Raw genomic sequence first — 16293 nt, 5'->3', positions numbered from 1 at the left:
ACAAATCAGCTGTTATATTTAATCTCCGTTAAACATACATATGACATTCATTACGAATAAACTCGTACACCATTGCGATACATAATTCTAAAATTGAGCTACACCATGCTAAAATTTGACACAATAAACTATGCGTCGATTTTAATATAAAATATTTTTAAACTAAACTTCGGCATAGTGAAAAATTAACAGGTTTCGTTACTCTACTGCGGTATTGACTTCCGAGAGTTACATTTAAAGTATTTTATTCGTAGACGAAATTGCGCAAGTTTAGAACGACATCTGGCAAGCTGAATAGTATATTAGCGGTGGCGGTGGCGTCATAGAACATGTGTTCGGTCGATACGGTCGTCATATTGTATTCATTGATAAATGGCCACGCGCTCGTACGTATCCACAGCTGACGAGTTGACAATTGACAATTGACGTTTGAATAAAAAGACCGGAAAAATGGGTGAACCGGAAGCGATAGACGCAACGGCCGCTCGAATCGCGTTGGCGGCCCAATTGGAAGCCGAGCTGGAAGAATGGGTCGAGAATCTTCCTCATACCCCTTATAAGGATGGATGGCCTCAGGATCGCTGGCAGGTAATCTCCTTCAACCTCGTGGTCGATTCTACGATATTAGGTTATGAATATGACAACAAATGATCTATTTAAATAAAAATAGGAACAATTTGATAATGAAGACAGTTTGTTGTCTCGACAGATAAACAATAATATATATTTTTTATGTACAATAGCGATCGAAAAAAATGTGTCCACTTTTCCATACATTTAATAAACAAGATATACAATTAGGGCTGCCAGATTTATTAATATCCAAACCGGAACATTTGAATTGTTCAACTTACCAAATTATGTTTAAGATCCTTCCTAAATAAACTAGTATTTTTTTTCCCAGTTTATTTAGTTATTTTAATATTAAATGGAATTAATTACTTATTGCCAAAGGAAATTTGATTTTCTCAATCTCGCTTTTTTAAACATGGATGTACATAGATCTACGGTGAGATTGAGATTCGTGCATTTTTTTTGCAGTTTCATAACTGTAGGGGGTCGGTATTTCTGAATAATTAAAGGTAGCTATCGAAAACTGGGACATTTGGCTGTCCTGAAAGGTTCTTTCGGGATGAGAGGCTTGAAATCGGGACAAACCCAGGATGCCTGGCAGCCCTATATACACAGTGCCGGCCTTACACCCAATGGCGCCCTAAACACCCTTTGAAGAAAATTATAAAAAACTGGATTACCATCCTCCTTTTTCCCGGCCTTGGGACCTTGCTACAGTTTCAGGCAGTGTCAGCAAAAGCATAGAAACCCTAATGTTTGGATATAATTCTTGTAAATTGTGCTGTTTTATAAACTTTAATAAAATGAGTGAAAGGCTTTTAAATTGATAAGCATTGAAGTAGAATGGGTAGAAGCGCTCTCAGCTTCCAAAAATGTTGCTACTAAAACTCCGTGCAGACGGAGATTTCGGCTGTTTTTCTCAGTTGCAGTAGGATCTCTTTGAAATAGGCTCTACTAGTGAAATTGTGTGGTAGTATTAGTTCGACAAAGTCCGAACATCTGTATGTGCATGTGCTAGATGTTCGGACCAGCCTCACTCATTGAAAAACAGTTATTATTACTTTATCTACATTGAAGTAGTATGCATAGAATTGCTCTCAGCCCCTAAAATTGTTGCCACAAAAAATCCGTGTGCCCGGAGATGTCAGCTGTTTTGTCCCGTTGTTGTAAGGGACGATCACTTCAACGAATTTTTTTTCCTCACTCTTTTGTCTCTCTTCTGACTTTCCGTGTCTTTCTTCGATGGCTCGCTTTTAAGCGATACTTTTGTTAGGAATGACTATTCTATACATTATACTTCAATGTTGATAAGTTCATTGCTAATAATATCAGATTTTGAATTCACGGTGAGCTTAATTTGAAGATTGGCTTTTTCCAGTAGATTGTTTGAATATAATTTGCCGAGTACAAATGTAGGACCTTTGGCGCTCTAATTTTAATTTTAAAGCGCTTTTGGCGCATCGAGCGGCGCCCTCGGGCACCGCCCGACCCAGCCCCCCCCTAAGACCGGCACTGTATATACATACAGTAGAACCTCGATTATCCAGATTGTTAAAAACAAACACAAATTTGACGATTTTGCTAGTTAGCATGTTTACATCCGTGATGGCATAGCATAAAATGGCATGGCATAATTAATTTTAGAAAATCATTACATGTATTGATAACATTTTAATAAAAATTGCAGGAAGAAATGGAAAAGCATCCTTTTTTTATGAAAGAAGCACCCGATTTAACAAAGGGAGATCTTCCTCCGTTGATCGAGGGTTTGGCGAAATTGAAATTTGATCCTGAGAATAATACGCCTTTGGAATTGGCATTGAATTATAAAGAAGATGGTAATTTTTATTTTAAGAATAAGAATTACAGACTTTCAATTTTTAGGTTTGATATAGTTTTGTATTTAAATATGCATACATACATATATATTTTTTAGTATAAAAACTAATGATTTCCATTTCTTTTATTATTAGTTATTCAGAAGGAATTAAAGTCAAATGTGAGGATGATACGTTGAACACTGCCTTGTATAATAATCGTGCACAAGGTCATTATGTACTCGAAAACTATAGGTCGAGTCTAAAAGATTGTCAAAAAGTGTTAACGATTGACCCCAACCATAGAAAATCGTTGACTAGAGCAGCTCGGTGCTCTTTTAAACTATTGGAATTCGATTTATGCATCACGTATTGCACACAAATTCTTTCATTCGACAATAGTTCGTTAGCGGAGAAGCTGAAGAACGAATCGGAAAAAATAATGTCCGTAATCATGGCAAATAATAAAAGAATATCCGAGGTTTTGCAACGAGTCAAAGATAAAGGTAAATTGAGAATTTCAACGTCGTTGTTCACGTTTGACTTACCGTAGTCTTATGAAGTTATTTATTTTCAGGTATTAAAATGTACGACCCTACTGAAGAAGAAGAATCGAATATTGATTTATTTCTAAGTAGTATGCCCGAAATTGAGTCACCCGCTCATTTGGACGAGACCCGACAAATAATTTGGCCTATAACTATTCTCTATCCTGAATATCAGGTTTATGACTATTACCAGGAATTCCACGAAGATCGCCGATTGGTCGATTTAATCAACGAGGTCCTATCTGATACACCGTCTTGGGACGAAAACCTGAAGTACAAACCGAACACAATATCTATGTACTACATAGGTAAAACTATAGAAGATCTACATCTGGTTGATTTAAATAAAACATTACTGGATGTGATGCAAGAGAGAAAATTTATGTTGCGACAGTTAGCTCCCACTTTTATTGTCAAATTAAAATTTTGATAATTTACAAATGTTTTTTAATTTGATTCCTTCAATAAACAAATAAATCATTTTTCAGTTTGAATGGGAAATTAAGGAAATAAATAAAAAACCAACTTGTATATTCTAAAAAATCAAGAATATCAAATTGTATTTGTCTATTTTTTTACACTTCGAGAGTACAAATAATTATCATCAGTCTGATCACTTCACATTACTTAATATTAAATAGTGTATTTAAAAAATAATATCTCGATACAAAACGTACTAAATATTTTAACACTAGTTAGTACACTAAAAACAATTCGAAGTTATCTATATAAAATTTATATATGTACTTGTAAGGCTTTAAAAATTCAACTCGAAAGGGTTTTTTTTTTTTTTGTAGTTGACATGCATTTTAAAATTATATTATGATTGCATTATATGCAAATAATACCATTGAGCGCTTATGGTAAATTTCTATTTTGAAAATCAGCCTTGTGATCCTTACAAATACAAATCAATCAATGAGGACATTATAGGCATGAGTATTTTTGTAGTCAAAATTTTTTATATTTTATAAAATATAAAGAAAAAAAAAATTCCTGTATTTAACTCATCTTCTTTCTAAATATATTAAGTAATAATTTAATTTTAGCACAATCACAATATTTTTTAAATACATTCATCCGCATCGAACAATGGCAGCCTGTTTGGGGCACATCAGTCTAAAAATTGGGCTTTTATTCTGTTGAGATCAATGATAGGCAATTGTAGATAAAAATCGCTAATAAAAAGAGTATTTTCTACATTTGACTATTTTTTGTTTAATACCAGATGAATGTATTATAAATAATAAAACACGTAAATAAAATAAATCGAAAAATTTCATCTTAAAAATATAATAAAATAAATAAAATATATAATACTTAGGCGGGTTATAAGTTATAACTACTATATAAGACTTTAAGCTCAATAATTATTCCTAAAAATCGTTTTAGATATTTCGTGACATATTTTGTTTCCGCACAAATATTTCCAAAATTATTTAATCTTCAATATTTTTATAAAAACATTTTGTATATACGGTACATCTAACTTATTAATCAAAATATAGTTAATTCAAATAAGTTCGATTTTATCATTATATAAATAAATAAAAAAAATCTAAACGTCATCTAAATCACTGGGCGGATCCAAAGCAGGACAGAGTGTGACGGCTACGCCACGATTCAAAGACACGGCAGGATAAAACACTCCATAAAGATCCGTAAAAGCGATTCCACCCTAAAACAGAAAAAATAATATCAGGAACAAAACCAAAATGAAATAAACAAAGCAATGCAGAAATGTACTAACCTGCATTTGACCGTCAACGGTAAAACGCAAGGTGTGAGCATCCAAATCCAACAGCACTCCGATTACTGAACCAGTATGTATTCCACCCATTTGTCTGTTATGATGAGCACCGCCGTGTTGAAACCAAGATCGAGATCCATCGATATACATTGCCCATCCGTTCTTGTCCTTGCCTACGAATTAAATCCGTGAATGACAATAATCAACAAACATAGATACACATTACAAAGCGATCAAACCAATACCGAGCATTTTATCCCTGGATACTTCAGCTCTGGCGATGCCGAAAGCTGGATCGGTATCAGCGTCGTAACGATCTATTCGCAACTGCCAATAATGAAGACCTCGTGAAAGACCCACACCTGCCAACGCAACTCTATGTTCCCAACCTGCAACGCGAGCACCGAGACCTTGACCATACAGCGAAAGACCTTCAGTTCGTCCACCGCCTTCCCAGCAAAACCAAGCAACTAGAAATATATAAACAGTTGAAATAATAGTCAAAGCATAGACAAAAACCTTCACGAATCAAAGCATCACATCATATACCTGGTGCCGTTTGAAGACCGATGAGCTCGCTGTATATACCTTCACCAGTAGCATTGAATGCTTTTACTCTCGCATTGTAAAGGGAATTAAAGTGAAGACCGTCGACAGTACACATCAGTTCTTTTCCACAGTAGACTTCCTGATAAATTAATTGAGAAATATGTTACAGTTGAAGTGTTCACTCCGATTCGTATATGAATATATTAATTTGTTCATACACGAACTATTAGTGCCAACAGTCAAAAGCTATCACCAAATAGACTTGATAGGTGTCGCATGGAACTTTTAGCTGTCAAAACGTCAAGTATTTAAAAGGAAAATTCTATGGAAACCACATTACAACGTTGTTTTATTTCCATTTTCGTTATTTCTTTAAATATTGCAATCCAAGGTAAATATAATAATATTATATATATAAAAACGGACGCGATGTATGTTTGTGGGTATGTGCGGGCATAGACGAGTATGGAGATTTCAAAAAAATTTTAGAATACCAGGAGTATATGTTATGAGGCGCACAACCAATCAGCGTGAAGTGTTCCACGTGGAAGAAAACGTTTGACCTATGAGAGCAACAACGATACATTCTGACCAATAGGTGCACTATAGCAGAGCCACCAAACTTCTTGATATATTCGCGGCACACATTGTTTACGACTCGTAGAGTTAGTCAGATACATGTACTTCATCGGCAGTCGCTAGCTAGTCCGTACATACATAGGTGACAAAATGTTAACTAACATTGGTTTTCTGCCTCACACGCGTTAGATCGAAGTGGTGTCCGCGGACAAAAAATGCCGGGTCACTCACGTTGCGATGCTCTGCACTACAGGAATGTAGCCTGACGGGAAATGCAGGGACCTGAGCGTCTGACATGTGCTCCTGATATTGAGCGCCAAGCGAAATCAGCGTCAGATACGCTGTGCGAGAGTGTACACACATACACCAAGAACACACACACGTTCATTCATCATTTCGAATGGGTGAACGGGTTAGATCGACGAGCGTGTAATGCGCGCACAACTTTGTCTATTAATACGGGCGCGCGCGCCTATAAATTACCTTGCACTATATTAATATATATAACTTTATTTTAATTCGTGTATCAATTCCTTTCCGAAACCACTCGTTGAAATCAACGGGCACAACACTAGTACATACATAGAAGATGGACACTTAAACTTATCCCTAATGTTTTGTAAATTAACAAACTAGTTCATTATCGTGATTTATATTATTTTTTTAATACAACAACCTGGAATAGCTTTCAGTCTCCTAAATCTCAATTACTAGCTATTAGCAGTTGAATGAACATGATACAATTCAGTCACCATAATTTTGATCTTCCAACAGGGTAACCAACTGCCATTAAGAACAAATCCTCAATAGCTGGGAATTTATTTTTACATATTTAAGGAATGAGGAGATGAAGTCTTCTCGGATGAGGCTGGATGAGCTCATGATTGTTTCTTACACACTAATATGTATAGTGTATATAAATAATATATTTACTCTAAAATCACCACCGTGTCCGTCATCCAACTCTAAAACGTAACCCTCGACATGACTATGAGGAGGCGCCGTCCATGCCACGGTGACGGAATTATTTTCAGCTGCACACGAATCTGGAGCAAGTCCTGGAGGTCCCGGTGCTATATAAAATATGATAAATAAATTTAAACTTCACATGTATATTATTATTCATTCAAACGGTTCATAAATGTATGTAGTGTAAATAAAAATGCTAAAACTTTTTAATAATAATTATTATAAGCTTTTAAAAAAAATAACTAAATAATTTTGTATACCTGAGCATTGTTTTTCTTCTCCTTCCACGTTAGCTTATCAATTAAATATATTTTATAAATGATTGGTATTATTCATACAAATGTTTAACAATTATAAAAAAAAAACATACTTTTCATTTGAATGAAGTTAAGATGATTGATGGCGTTGAGGACGGGTCTGTCGTCTAATGTTAGTTCTGGAGTAGGTCCCGGTGGCCGAGGTGCTCCTTGCAAAGCTCGGGCACACGTTACACCAGCACTTGCAGCTCTTCCGGCCAATACCCAGCCCACCTAAAATAAAATGCATTAAATTTTCACAAATCACAAAGAAAATCATAACAGAAACACAAATAAAATACATACCTGGAGAAAAGCAGCACTGTCAGTTTCTTTCAGAGCCTCGATGCAGAATTGCAATAGGCCAGTCGCATTCTGGAGATAGTTTGTGCACGTGCCCGATTGTTCCTTTAAAACTCGCACTCGGTTTTCTTTATCATTTTTGATGTTTTCCAATAAAGACTGTCTCTTTTCCTTGATCGCTTCTATTAAAACATCACACTGTGATGTGACTATAGTTTCAAAATCAGCATACGAATCCTACAATAGGAGAAATGTTGGATATTATTTATTACATATTCATACAAACATCATATGTGCCATGATAGGAATTACCCTATTAGACTATTTTTGTACATAAGTACTAACAATTTTCCAAACATCAACATAGAATACAATAGAGACATCTATGGATAATCGACAAAATTTTTTGATACAGCAATTTTGCGAGAAATGCATTATGTAGGTAGCATATTATTATAAGATTCAACAAATTCGAGATGCTCATAGCTCGAATTTGCAGGGGAGGATATCGATTTATTGAATCTGTCACAACAATTAATCTAGAAAAATCGGAAAATTCTAACAGGAGACGGTAGATTTGTTTTTTTTTTTTAATAATCACATGGTTTCGCCAGTAGCGTATTTGGCCGGGACTTGAACCCAGGACCCCTCTACTGGCATGCAATAGCTCTACCAGTGTACTACGCTGTGGATATACGTTTGTCTTCTTTTTATAACCAGAAGAATAGACTAGTGGTTAGCATATAATGCTTTGAACAGAGTGGTCATGGGTTCAAATCTCACTGGTTTCTGCTGGCCAGACCTTGGATTTGTGACTCCAGCAGCATAGCATACTTTAGCCAGCAGCATAGCATACTTTAGCCAGCAGCATAGCTCGGTCGTTAAGCTTCTGCTTAGCGTCGTGAGGTGCCGGGTTCGATTCCATGAGCTGACCTCCAGTGAAAAATGAATTTTTCAGAGTATGCTGCTGGTCAGACCTGGATTTGTGACTCCAGGTTGATCGTTTCCTATCAGAGTTTGCCAATTTTCTCTGATTTCATTGTTGAAACGGTTCCCGGTAAAAATTGGTTAAAAATCCTTCCTATATACAATATGCCACCAATATTTGTGTTTGATTCTTACGTCAATGCGTGTGAAATAGTTTAAGATATGTATAAGATACTTCATACATACATTCACTTTTTCTGCCAACTTCTTAATCCTCTGGATGTATTCCGTCAATGCGAGTGCTTTCTCAGAAAGTAATTGAAGATTTTGCGATAGTTCAGTCTGCAAAAATAATGTATATTAATTGCATTGAAGAGTAAATTTGATAGATTTGATATTTGTTGTCGGTATTAACCTTTTGCGCTTTGCATGCCGTAGATAGTTGCTGCACGTCGTGATTTGCATGACGGTCTTGGAGACAACGCGTGCAAGCAGGTTGACGACAAGGCATGCACTGAGCTACTAGCGGAGTACCGTTATGTTCAGGACATGTGGTGACGGTGCCCCGTTGTCCCGCTGGAGAAAGAGTATGACGAGCAAGAGGACCTCGTGGGGGATGACACGCATCTCTACAACCCTCACAATAGAATATAGAGCATTGATCGCAATGTACGGTGGCTATTTTAACGGAAGACTCTTCGCACATCTGGCAGTTTTGGGTGGTGTCAGTTTTTCCGCATACGTCTTTATACTTCTCGATGATGGTTTGCATCACCTTGTACATGGGTAGATTGTTGGCGCCATTTTCGTCGAAGTAAACGAGCTTTTGACATATAGGACAGGTTAAGAAGAGGGCTGTCGTCGGAAAGAGAGTGTTGTTGGGGTTTATGGAGCCGACATAGCTTCCGGGTCGTGATCCGCAAACGACTCCGCTGTCCGTTTCACTGACGATGGATACTTTGTCCGCTTCTTGATAGTCGCCGGAGCTGGAAGATGCCGCGCTGTCGACTTCACTGTTCGAGGCGGACTGTTGCAGGCCGAGAGCACACGATAGACATAAAGCATGTCCGCACGGTAAAAGGACGGGCTTTTCAAAAAAGTGTTTGCATGCGAAGCATCTCAATTCGTCTTCCATTTTGATATTATTTTATTTATTAAATTAAAACATTTCGTAAATTCTATGCTTCTAAAAGTTACTATAGGCTGGAATCTGAAACAAAAAGGAATTTTTAATGGTAATTTATTATTATAAAATTTTGAATGAAAATGTGGGTATTTACATAAAATCATTATTACTTTTTATTAGGAATTAAAATAAAACAAAATGTGTATTTGCATTTTTTTCGCTTTTCTGAAAATCCTTATATTTGAGTCTGTGATATAAATAATTACTTTATCTATGTACGTAGTAACAATAGATGAAGTTTTGTGATCATGCGAAAATTCCAATTTGAAATTTTGACAAGATTCGAACTCAGAATCGATCACTGATCATGTTTTCATGATCTAGAAAAAATGTGTGTCTGTGTATTTTGGAGATTTTTTGAATACCGTTCGTCTTATTGAACTGAAAATTAGTATTGGTTACTGAAATTCTTATCGATACGACGTAAATTTTTTTTAAATTGTTAAGTTGACCGTAAACGGTATCTCCTCTTATAGGCTGTCCTCTTTTTTTGATTTAAATAATTTTTTTTATCTTTGAATATTGAAAAGTGAATTTGATAACATTCTATTAAAAAAAAACGATTACATAAAGTATAGGATAATTTTGTGTATTTTAAAAACTATCGCTTATCAAGAAAGTAAATATATTGTTGCGTAGGGGTGGGTGGAGGATCCAAGTAAAAGGCCAACAGTCGTTTCACAGCATTTATTGATGATTAAGGAGATACACGCACTGTCAGTGCTCAGTCCAGAATGACCTGATATCGCCTACGTACCGCCTTATAAGGGGTAGATCTCTCAGGACGTCTAATCTGTTTACCTACTGTATAGTCACGTATTCGGATATGTATTCCCACGGCATGAGAAGTGCAATCATTGTTTAGATTATCTCCACTTAGCCTGTCGCTAATTCTTGAAACCACTTATACCAGTCGCACGGTATGCACTTAGTTAATCCGTTAACAGATATCCGTTACAGATAATCCCTGAACGGTCACACAGTCTCTGGGATTCTATTCGCTTAATCCGCGGCGTATGTAACAATATGTATAGTAACATTTTTTTTCCAAATTCAAGACCAGGACATTTTGTCCAAAAATTTATTTCTAAATACTTCAATTATTTCAAAGGAAGATTAAAGAATCATTGACGCACATTTATGAAAAAATTAATTAATTTTCTTGAATGCTCTTAACCCTTTGCCCGCGGCAATAAATATAGCGAACAAGCCCTGTACGTGGCACCTTTTTCGCGAATTTGGCAATCGAGTTTTCGACCTTAAATAAAGATTTTAATATATACTCAAGTAACCAGATATGTTATTTAATTTTAATAAAATACATAATATATCTCGTAGTTTTGGCTTAATTGTCAAATAATCATTCTTCATACAATTGAGACGTATCGTCGCGATTGTTCAACAGACGTGACGTCACATAAACGAGGTTTCAGTATGGTTCCACAAAAAACTAATTTTGACTGGTATATATTCATTTTAAGCAAATTGAATAGATGGCATTCAACTCTCAGTAATATATTCAACCAATTTTGAACCTTAAAACAGTTGAAATAGGCATATAAGGCTCAAAATCCCGTGCAAATTTCAGAAATTCTATGGAAGACAGCCGCGCTACAGACTTGTCGCGCAAAGCTTTCATAGAAGACGGCCGCGGGCAAACGGTTAAAATTATACTTATTGATTAGTTTCAACATTCAATTTCGTTTTATCACTGGACTATAAATTATTCATCAAAGTAAAAAATCCATCGGTTGGTGCATTTGTTCCTGATAAACGGAAACAACACTTGACCAATTTGCCAATATTATTTTAGGAGACATACATTTTCGTCGGCGGACTTAATATATTTATCCATCTATTAAATAAAAAAATTGTATTACATAAAAAAGTGTACTGGTTATATCTTACGGCTTAACAGAATGGATACTCAAAAAACTAGTGAACCAATGGATAACAAAATGCTTATAGAAATCGAATAAATTTGACGGTGTATTTAATTACGAAAAAATTAGCATTGTATCCTCTGTTGATTCATTTCAACTATAAAAATTAAGATCTTCATAGAAATTATTAAATCCAATCTGGAGTCATTGAAGGATGGGACTCACCACAAGAAACATCCTTCCAACAAATTTGTCAACTGAATATAAAATAAATTCAACCGAAACAATCACCATCGAGATTGATTTACATATAAGCACAATGTTATAATGATCTGATTACAATCTGTAACTGTACACGAATGAAACAATACAAACCTGTCATGAATCGGCAGGCGTTGGATGGAACAATTGATTGTGATGACAATATTATCGATTCATGTGTGTCGAATTGGGTTTTAATACTGAATGTATGTTGATGTTTTTGGTAACGAGGGATGGAGGGGGGTACGGTGGGGGTGTCGGATTTGACGGAGGGGCGTCTCAAATGATGAATGGGGAATGCGTTCTGAATGTCTTCAGAATCAGCGGGGGAGGAGGGGATGAGGACGCTCATCAGCGGTCAGCGGTTAGCAGTTAGCAGTCAGCAGTCGGACGTCAGCCGTCGGACGTCAGCCGTCAGCCGTCAGCAGCCGCTGAGCCGACCCGATTCGACCCGACATCAGCCGACGTTTGACGACATTTGGCGACTGCTGATGCCGACTCCCATCATCCTGCTTGCCACTGCACTGTTGACTTTTCTGCTCGTTCGTATACTAAATTCTTTGACAATTTTCATCAATACACATGTCCTCAATTTTTTCTTCATTTTGACTATTGTTATGTATAAATTTTCGGTCTCCGTGACGAGCCAGAATGTTAAATTACAGAAAACGCAAATATCGGAAGGCAAAGATCGAAAATCGAAAGATCTTCAGTCGAAAGATCAAAAATAAAAGGGTGCATGGTAAACAGTACATACTCACTTAATTTGCGCGAGCAGGATACAACAGGAATAAGAGGAACAGGCTTTTCCTCCCGTATTAATGTGCGCGCGCAGAATTAATACGGGAGTGAGTGAGTATGTATGTGAGTATGTACCGTTTACCATGCACCCTTTTTTTTTGATCTTTCGACTTAAGATCTTTCGATTTTCAATCTTTGCCTTCCGATATTTGCGTTTTCGGGCGTTTCACATTCAGGCCCGTGAGGTAGACCCATAAATTTTACGATTAATAATTTTTATCTACATACATATATAGGTTCGGTCGGTGATTACTGGTCACAAAGTCACTAAAATCTCTATAAAGGAAAATCTGGCAGCTGAAAAGTCCATCATACTGTAGGCGGGGTAGGTAGGTGTTGACCGTATCCCGGCCTAACGAAACACTGTTGTGCTAGTTTTATAAAGTTTTATTGTTTGCTTATGGTTGTACAAAGGTATGGTATTTGTGGGCAAAAGTATGTCGTTCAGCGGTCTCTGGATATGGTAGAGTGTCGCTGGCTCGGCATTCAGCTATGTTCAGAAGGTCTCTGGATGCGGCAGTGTGTTGCTGGCTCGTTGTTCGGCTATGTTCGGAAGGTCTCTGGATACGGCAGTGTGTTGCTGGCTCGTCCGGCTGGTTGATCTTCCAAGTCCGCGTAGTGTAGTGGTGGCTGGTCAGGAGCTGTATGTTGACTGGTCTGCTGCTGTGTGTCGACGCTTGCTGCTGTGGGTCGACTGGCGTTGTTTGGGTTGTACCTCCTTTTATAGTGTTTCTGGAATCGCCTGACCGATGGTGGTGGTTTGTTGATGCGTAAGAAAGGAATGCACTTTTGTCGAGGCGTAGAATTTTCTGGAACGATTGATGGAAGTGGTTGTTGATGCGTAAGCGCATGTGGTTGTTGATGCGTGAACGAGGAATGCACTTTTGTCGAGGCGTAGAATTTTCTGGAATGATTGGCGCCGTTCCGCTCGATGTGGTTTAATGGTGGCGGCGTGTTTCGACCGTTTTGGTTCCACTCGACTGGTAGGGGCGTTCCGCTTGAGTTTAATATAATGGTTGCAGGTGTGCGACGTCTGGTTTTCGGGAATGTATTCTGCGTCGCAGTAACTGCTTTGATGAATGTGAGTTCCGCAAGGAATGTGGTTTGTTGTTGCGGAATATTCTCGAATGTTTCGATGACGATGACTATGACGAGATTCCTACATGGCTCTCCGGTGAGTGTTAGCGATGTGTGTGATTTTGTGGGAATCTTGATGTGTTGGAGTCTGTTGACTCGATGGCGTCGTTGTTTGTCCGGTTGTGCTGGAGAAAGTTGTCTCGACAGCGGATCTTGCGTGAAGAACGTTGGTTGACGAAGTGCGTTGAGTGCTGGTCTTCGTTGGTTGTGCTGGAGTTAGTTGTCTCGACAGCGGATCTTGCGTGAAGAACGTTGGTTGACGAAGTGCGTTGAGTGCTGGTCTTCGTTGGTTGTGCTGGAGTTAGTTGTCTCGGCAGCGGGTCTTGCGTGAAGAACGTTGGTTGACGAAGTGCGTTGAGTGCTGGTCTTCGTTGGTTGTGCTGGAGTTGGTTGTCTCGACAGCGGATCTTGCGTGAAGAACGTTGGTTGACGAAGTGCGTTGAGTGCTGGTCTTCGTTGGTTGTGCTGGAGTTGGTTGTCTCGACAGCGGATCTTGCGTGAAGAACGTTGGTTGACGAAGTGCGTTGAGTGCTGGTCTTCGTTGGTTGTGCTGGAGTTAGTTGTCTCGACAGCGGATCTTGCGTGAAGAACGTTGGTTGACGAAGTGCGTTGAGTGCTGGTCTTCGTTGGTTGTGCTGGAGTTAGTTGTCTCGACAGCGGGATTTGTGTGGAGACTGTTGGTTAGCGAAGTGCGTTGAGTGCTGGTCTTCGTTGGTTGTGCTGGAGTCGGTTGTCTCGACAGCGGGTCTCGTTTTGCGTACCAGTCCGAGTTGTTCTTTTCTACCATGTTGCTTATTCTGTCTAGGCTACGTTGATAGTGAAGGTTGGTGGTCTGGACGATGTTGTTGTGCAGGCGTTGTGCTGATTGTGCTGGAGTTAGTTGTCTCGACAGCGGCTGTGTTGTGTTGGAGCTAGTTGGCTCAGTGGCGATTTGTTTCGCCGGTTGTGCTGGAGTGGGTTGACTCAACAGCGGGTTGTGTTGGTAGCTGGTCCATATGTACTTTCACACCATGTTACTGTTGCGGTCGTTACAATGGTAGTGAAGGTTTGTGACGGTCTGGACGGTGCTGTTGTGCAGGCTGCGGCGTCCTGCATGGGCTCATCGAGGTGATGAATCATCGAAGGTGTGATGAGCGGTGCTGGCGGATCAACAGTAGTGGATCCATTTGGTTGTTGTCTCCGGGTTGCGTTTTGTTGTGGCGAAAGCTGCGGAGTTGTTTGACATGGTCACTAGTTGTGGGGACATGTAGCGGACTGCGTTTGAAGTCTGCGTTGAGGGTTGCGTTGTAGACTGCGTTGAAGGCTGCGGTTGCGTGAAGTCTGCGGTTGCTATGTAGGCTGCGATGTGGGCTGCTATGTTGTCTGCGCTGTTGACTGCTGTCGTGGCGGCTGTTGGTTGTTGTGGAGGCTGCACTGTGGGCTGCCGTGTTGACTGCGCTGTTGACTGCTATGAAGGCTGCGTAGTTCAAAGATGGGGTCACCAATGTAGGCGGGGTAGCGAATGTGTTGACAGCGCTTGTTGAATGATCAGAAGGTTGCGTAGATCACGTCGGGGTAGTACCAATGTAGGCTCGTCCGGCTGGTTGATCTTCCAAGTCCGCGTAGTGTAGTGGTGGCTGGTCAGGAGCTGTATGTTGACTGGTCTGCTGCTGTGTGTCGACGCTTGCTGCTGTGGGTCGACTGGCGTTGTTTGGGTTGTACCTCCTTTTATAGTGTTTCTGGAATCGCCTGACCGATGGTGGTGGTTTGTTGATGCGTAAGAAAGGAATGCACTTTTGTCGAGGCGTAGAATTTTCTGGAACGATTGATGGAAGTGGTTGTTGATGCGTAAGCGCATGTGGTTGTTGATGCGTGAACGAGGAATGCACTTTTGTCGAGGCGTAGAATTTTCTGGAATGATTGGCGCCGTTCCGCTCGATGTGGTTTAATGGTGGCGGCGTGTTTCGACCGTTTTGGTTCCACTCGACTGGTAGGGGCGTTCCGCTTGAGTTTAATATAATGGTTGCAGGTGTGCGACGTCTGGTTTTCGGGAATGTATTCTGCGTCGCAGTAACTGCTTTGATGAATGTGAGTTCCGCAAGGAATGTGGTTTGTTGTTGCGGAATATTCTCGAATGTTTCGATGACGATGACTATGACGAGATTCCTACACTAACGATAACTATCATACTAACGAGAACTTGAGTGCCAAATATTGTGTATTCGCGATTTTCACGGCAAAAATTATCTTTTTGACCACCGCAATGTGACGAATAGTCCAATTACCACATATATCTACCACTGTTATTCAGAGGGGTGCTGTTAAACTCGTATCAAATGACTCGTCTTAAAAAAAGACAAACTCTTCACCTTCCATCCTCCTACAAAAAATACTAAAGATTTCGGAAAAATTGTATAATCATAAAAGTTATTATCTTTTCCGATAGGTAAAGGAATAACGGAGGAGTCATAAAATATTTATTTTTATTTTGCATAGATATATACCAGAAAGGCCTAACAGGTAAACCCAATGCGCCTTCATAGACAAGTTATTATAAACATTGCAGCATTTTTTATTACATAAATCGCTTTATTTCGAGGGGCTGAAGAACACGAAATTAGCAATTAATTAATTAATTAATTAACCCATAGAGATGTCTATGGATTTAGAGTTGTATATACATTTTTACAAATTGTACATAAATCAAATTCAAATATTTGTGACATAGCGGGTAA

The 16293-nt window shown here is 38.8% G+C and overlaps 2 protein-coding genes across 2 annotated transcripts; one reads left to right on the top strand and one right to left on the bottom strand.

The window, feature by feature from the left end:
* Positions 1-190: 190 nt before the first annotated feature.
* Dpit47 (DNA polymerase interacting tpr containing protein of 47kD) lies at positions 191-4136 on the top strand. Its single transcript, XM_077430946.1, has 4 exons — positions 191-588; positions 2261-2457; positions 2547-2896; positions 2968-4136. The coding sequence occupies exons 1-4, from the start codon at positions 451-453 to the stop codon at positions 3366-3368; spliced, it is 1086 nt and encodes a 361-aa protein (XP_077287072.1). The 5' UTR covers positions 191-450; the 3' UTR covers positions 3369-4136.
* On the bottom strand, positions 3732-12128 carry Trim9 (E3 ubiquitin-protein ligase Trim9). The gene is made up of 10 exons (XM_077430941.1): positions 11756-12128; positions 8727-9521; positions 8558-8653; positions 7388-7621; positions 7156-7315; positions 6750-6889; positions 5238-5376; positions 4934-5158; positions 4689-4861; positions 3732-4616 (listed from the first exon to the last, which is right to left on the bottom strand). Exons 2-10 carry the CDS (start codon positions 9444-9446, stop codon positions 4497-4499), a joined length of 2007 nt encoding a protein of 668 aa, XP_077287067.1. The 5' UTR covers positions 9447-9521; positions 11756-12128; the 3' UTR covers positions 3732-4496.
* Positions 12129-16293: the final 4165 nt, after the last annotated feature.

The sequence above is a fragment of the Arctopsyche grandis genome, chromosome 5 (genome assembly GCF_051622035.1).
Source record: "Arctopsyche grandis isolate Sample6627 chromosome 5, ASM5162203v2, whole genome shotgun sequence".
Classification (NCBI taxonomy): domain Eukaryota; kingdom Metazoa; phylum Arthropoda; class Insecta; order Trichoptera; family Hydropsychidae; genus Arctopsyche; species Arctopsyche grandis.
The sequence above is the reverse complement of the archived record's forward strand: the minus strand, read 5'-3'. Positions and strand labels throughout refer to the sequence as shown.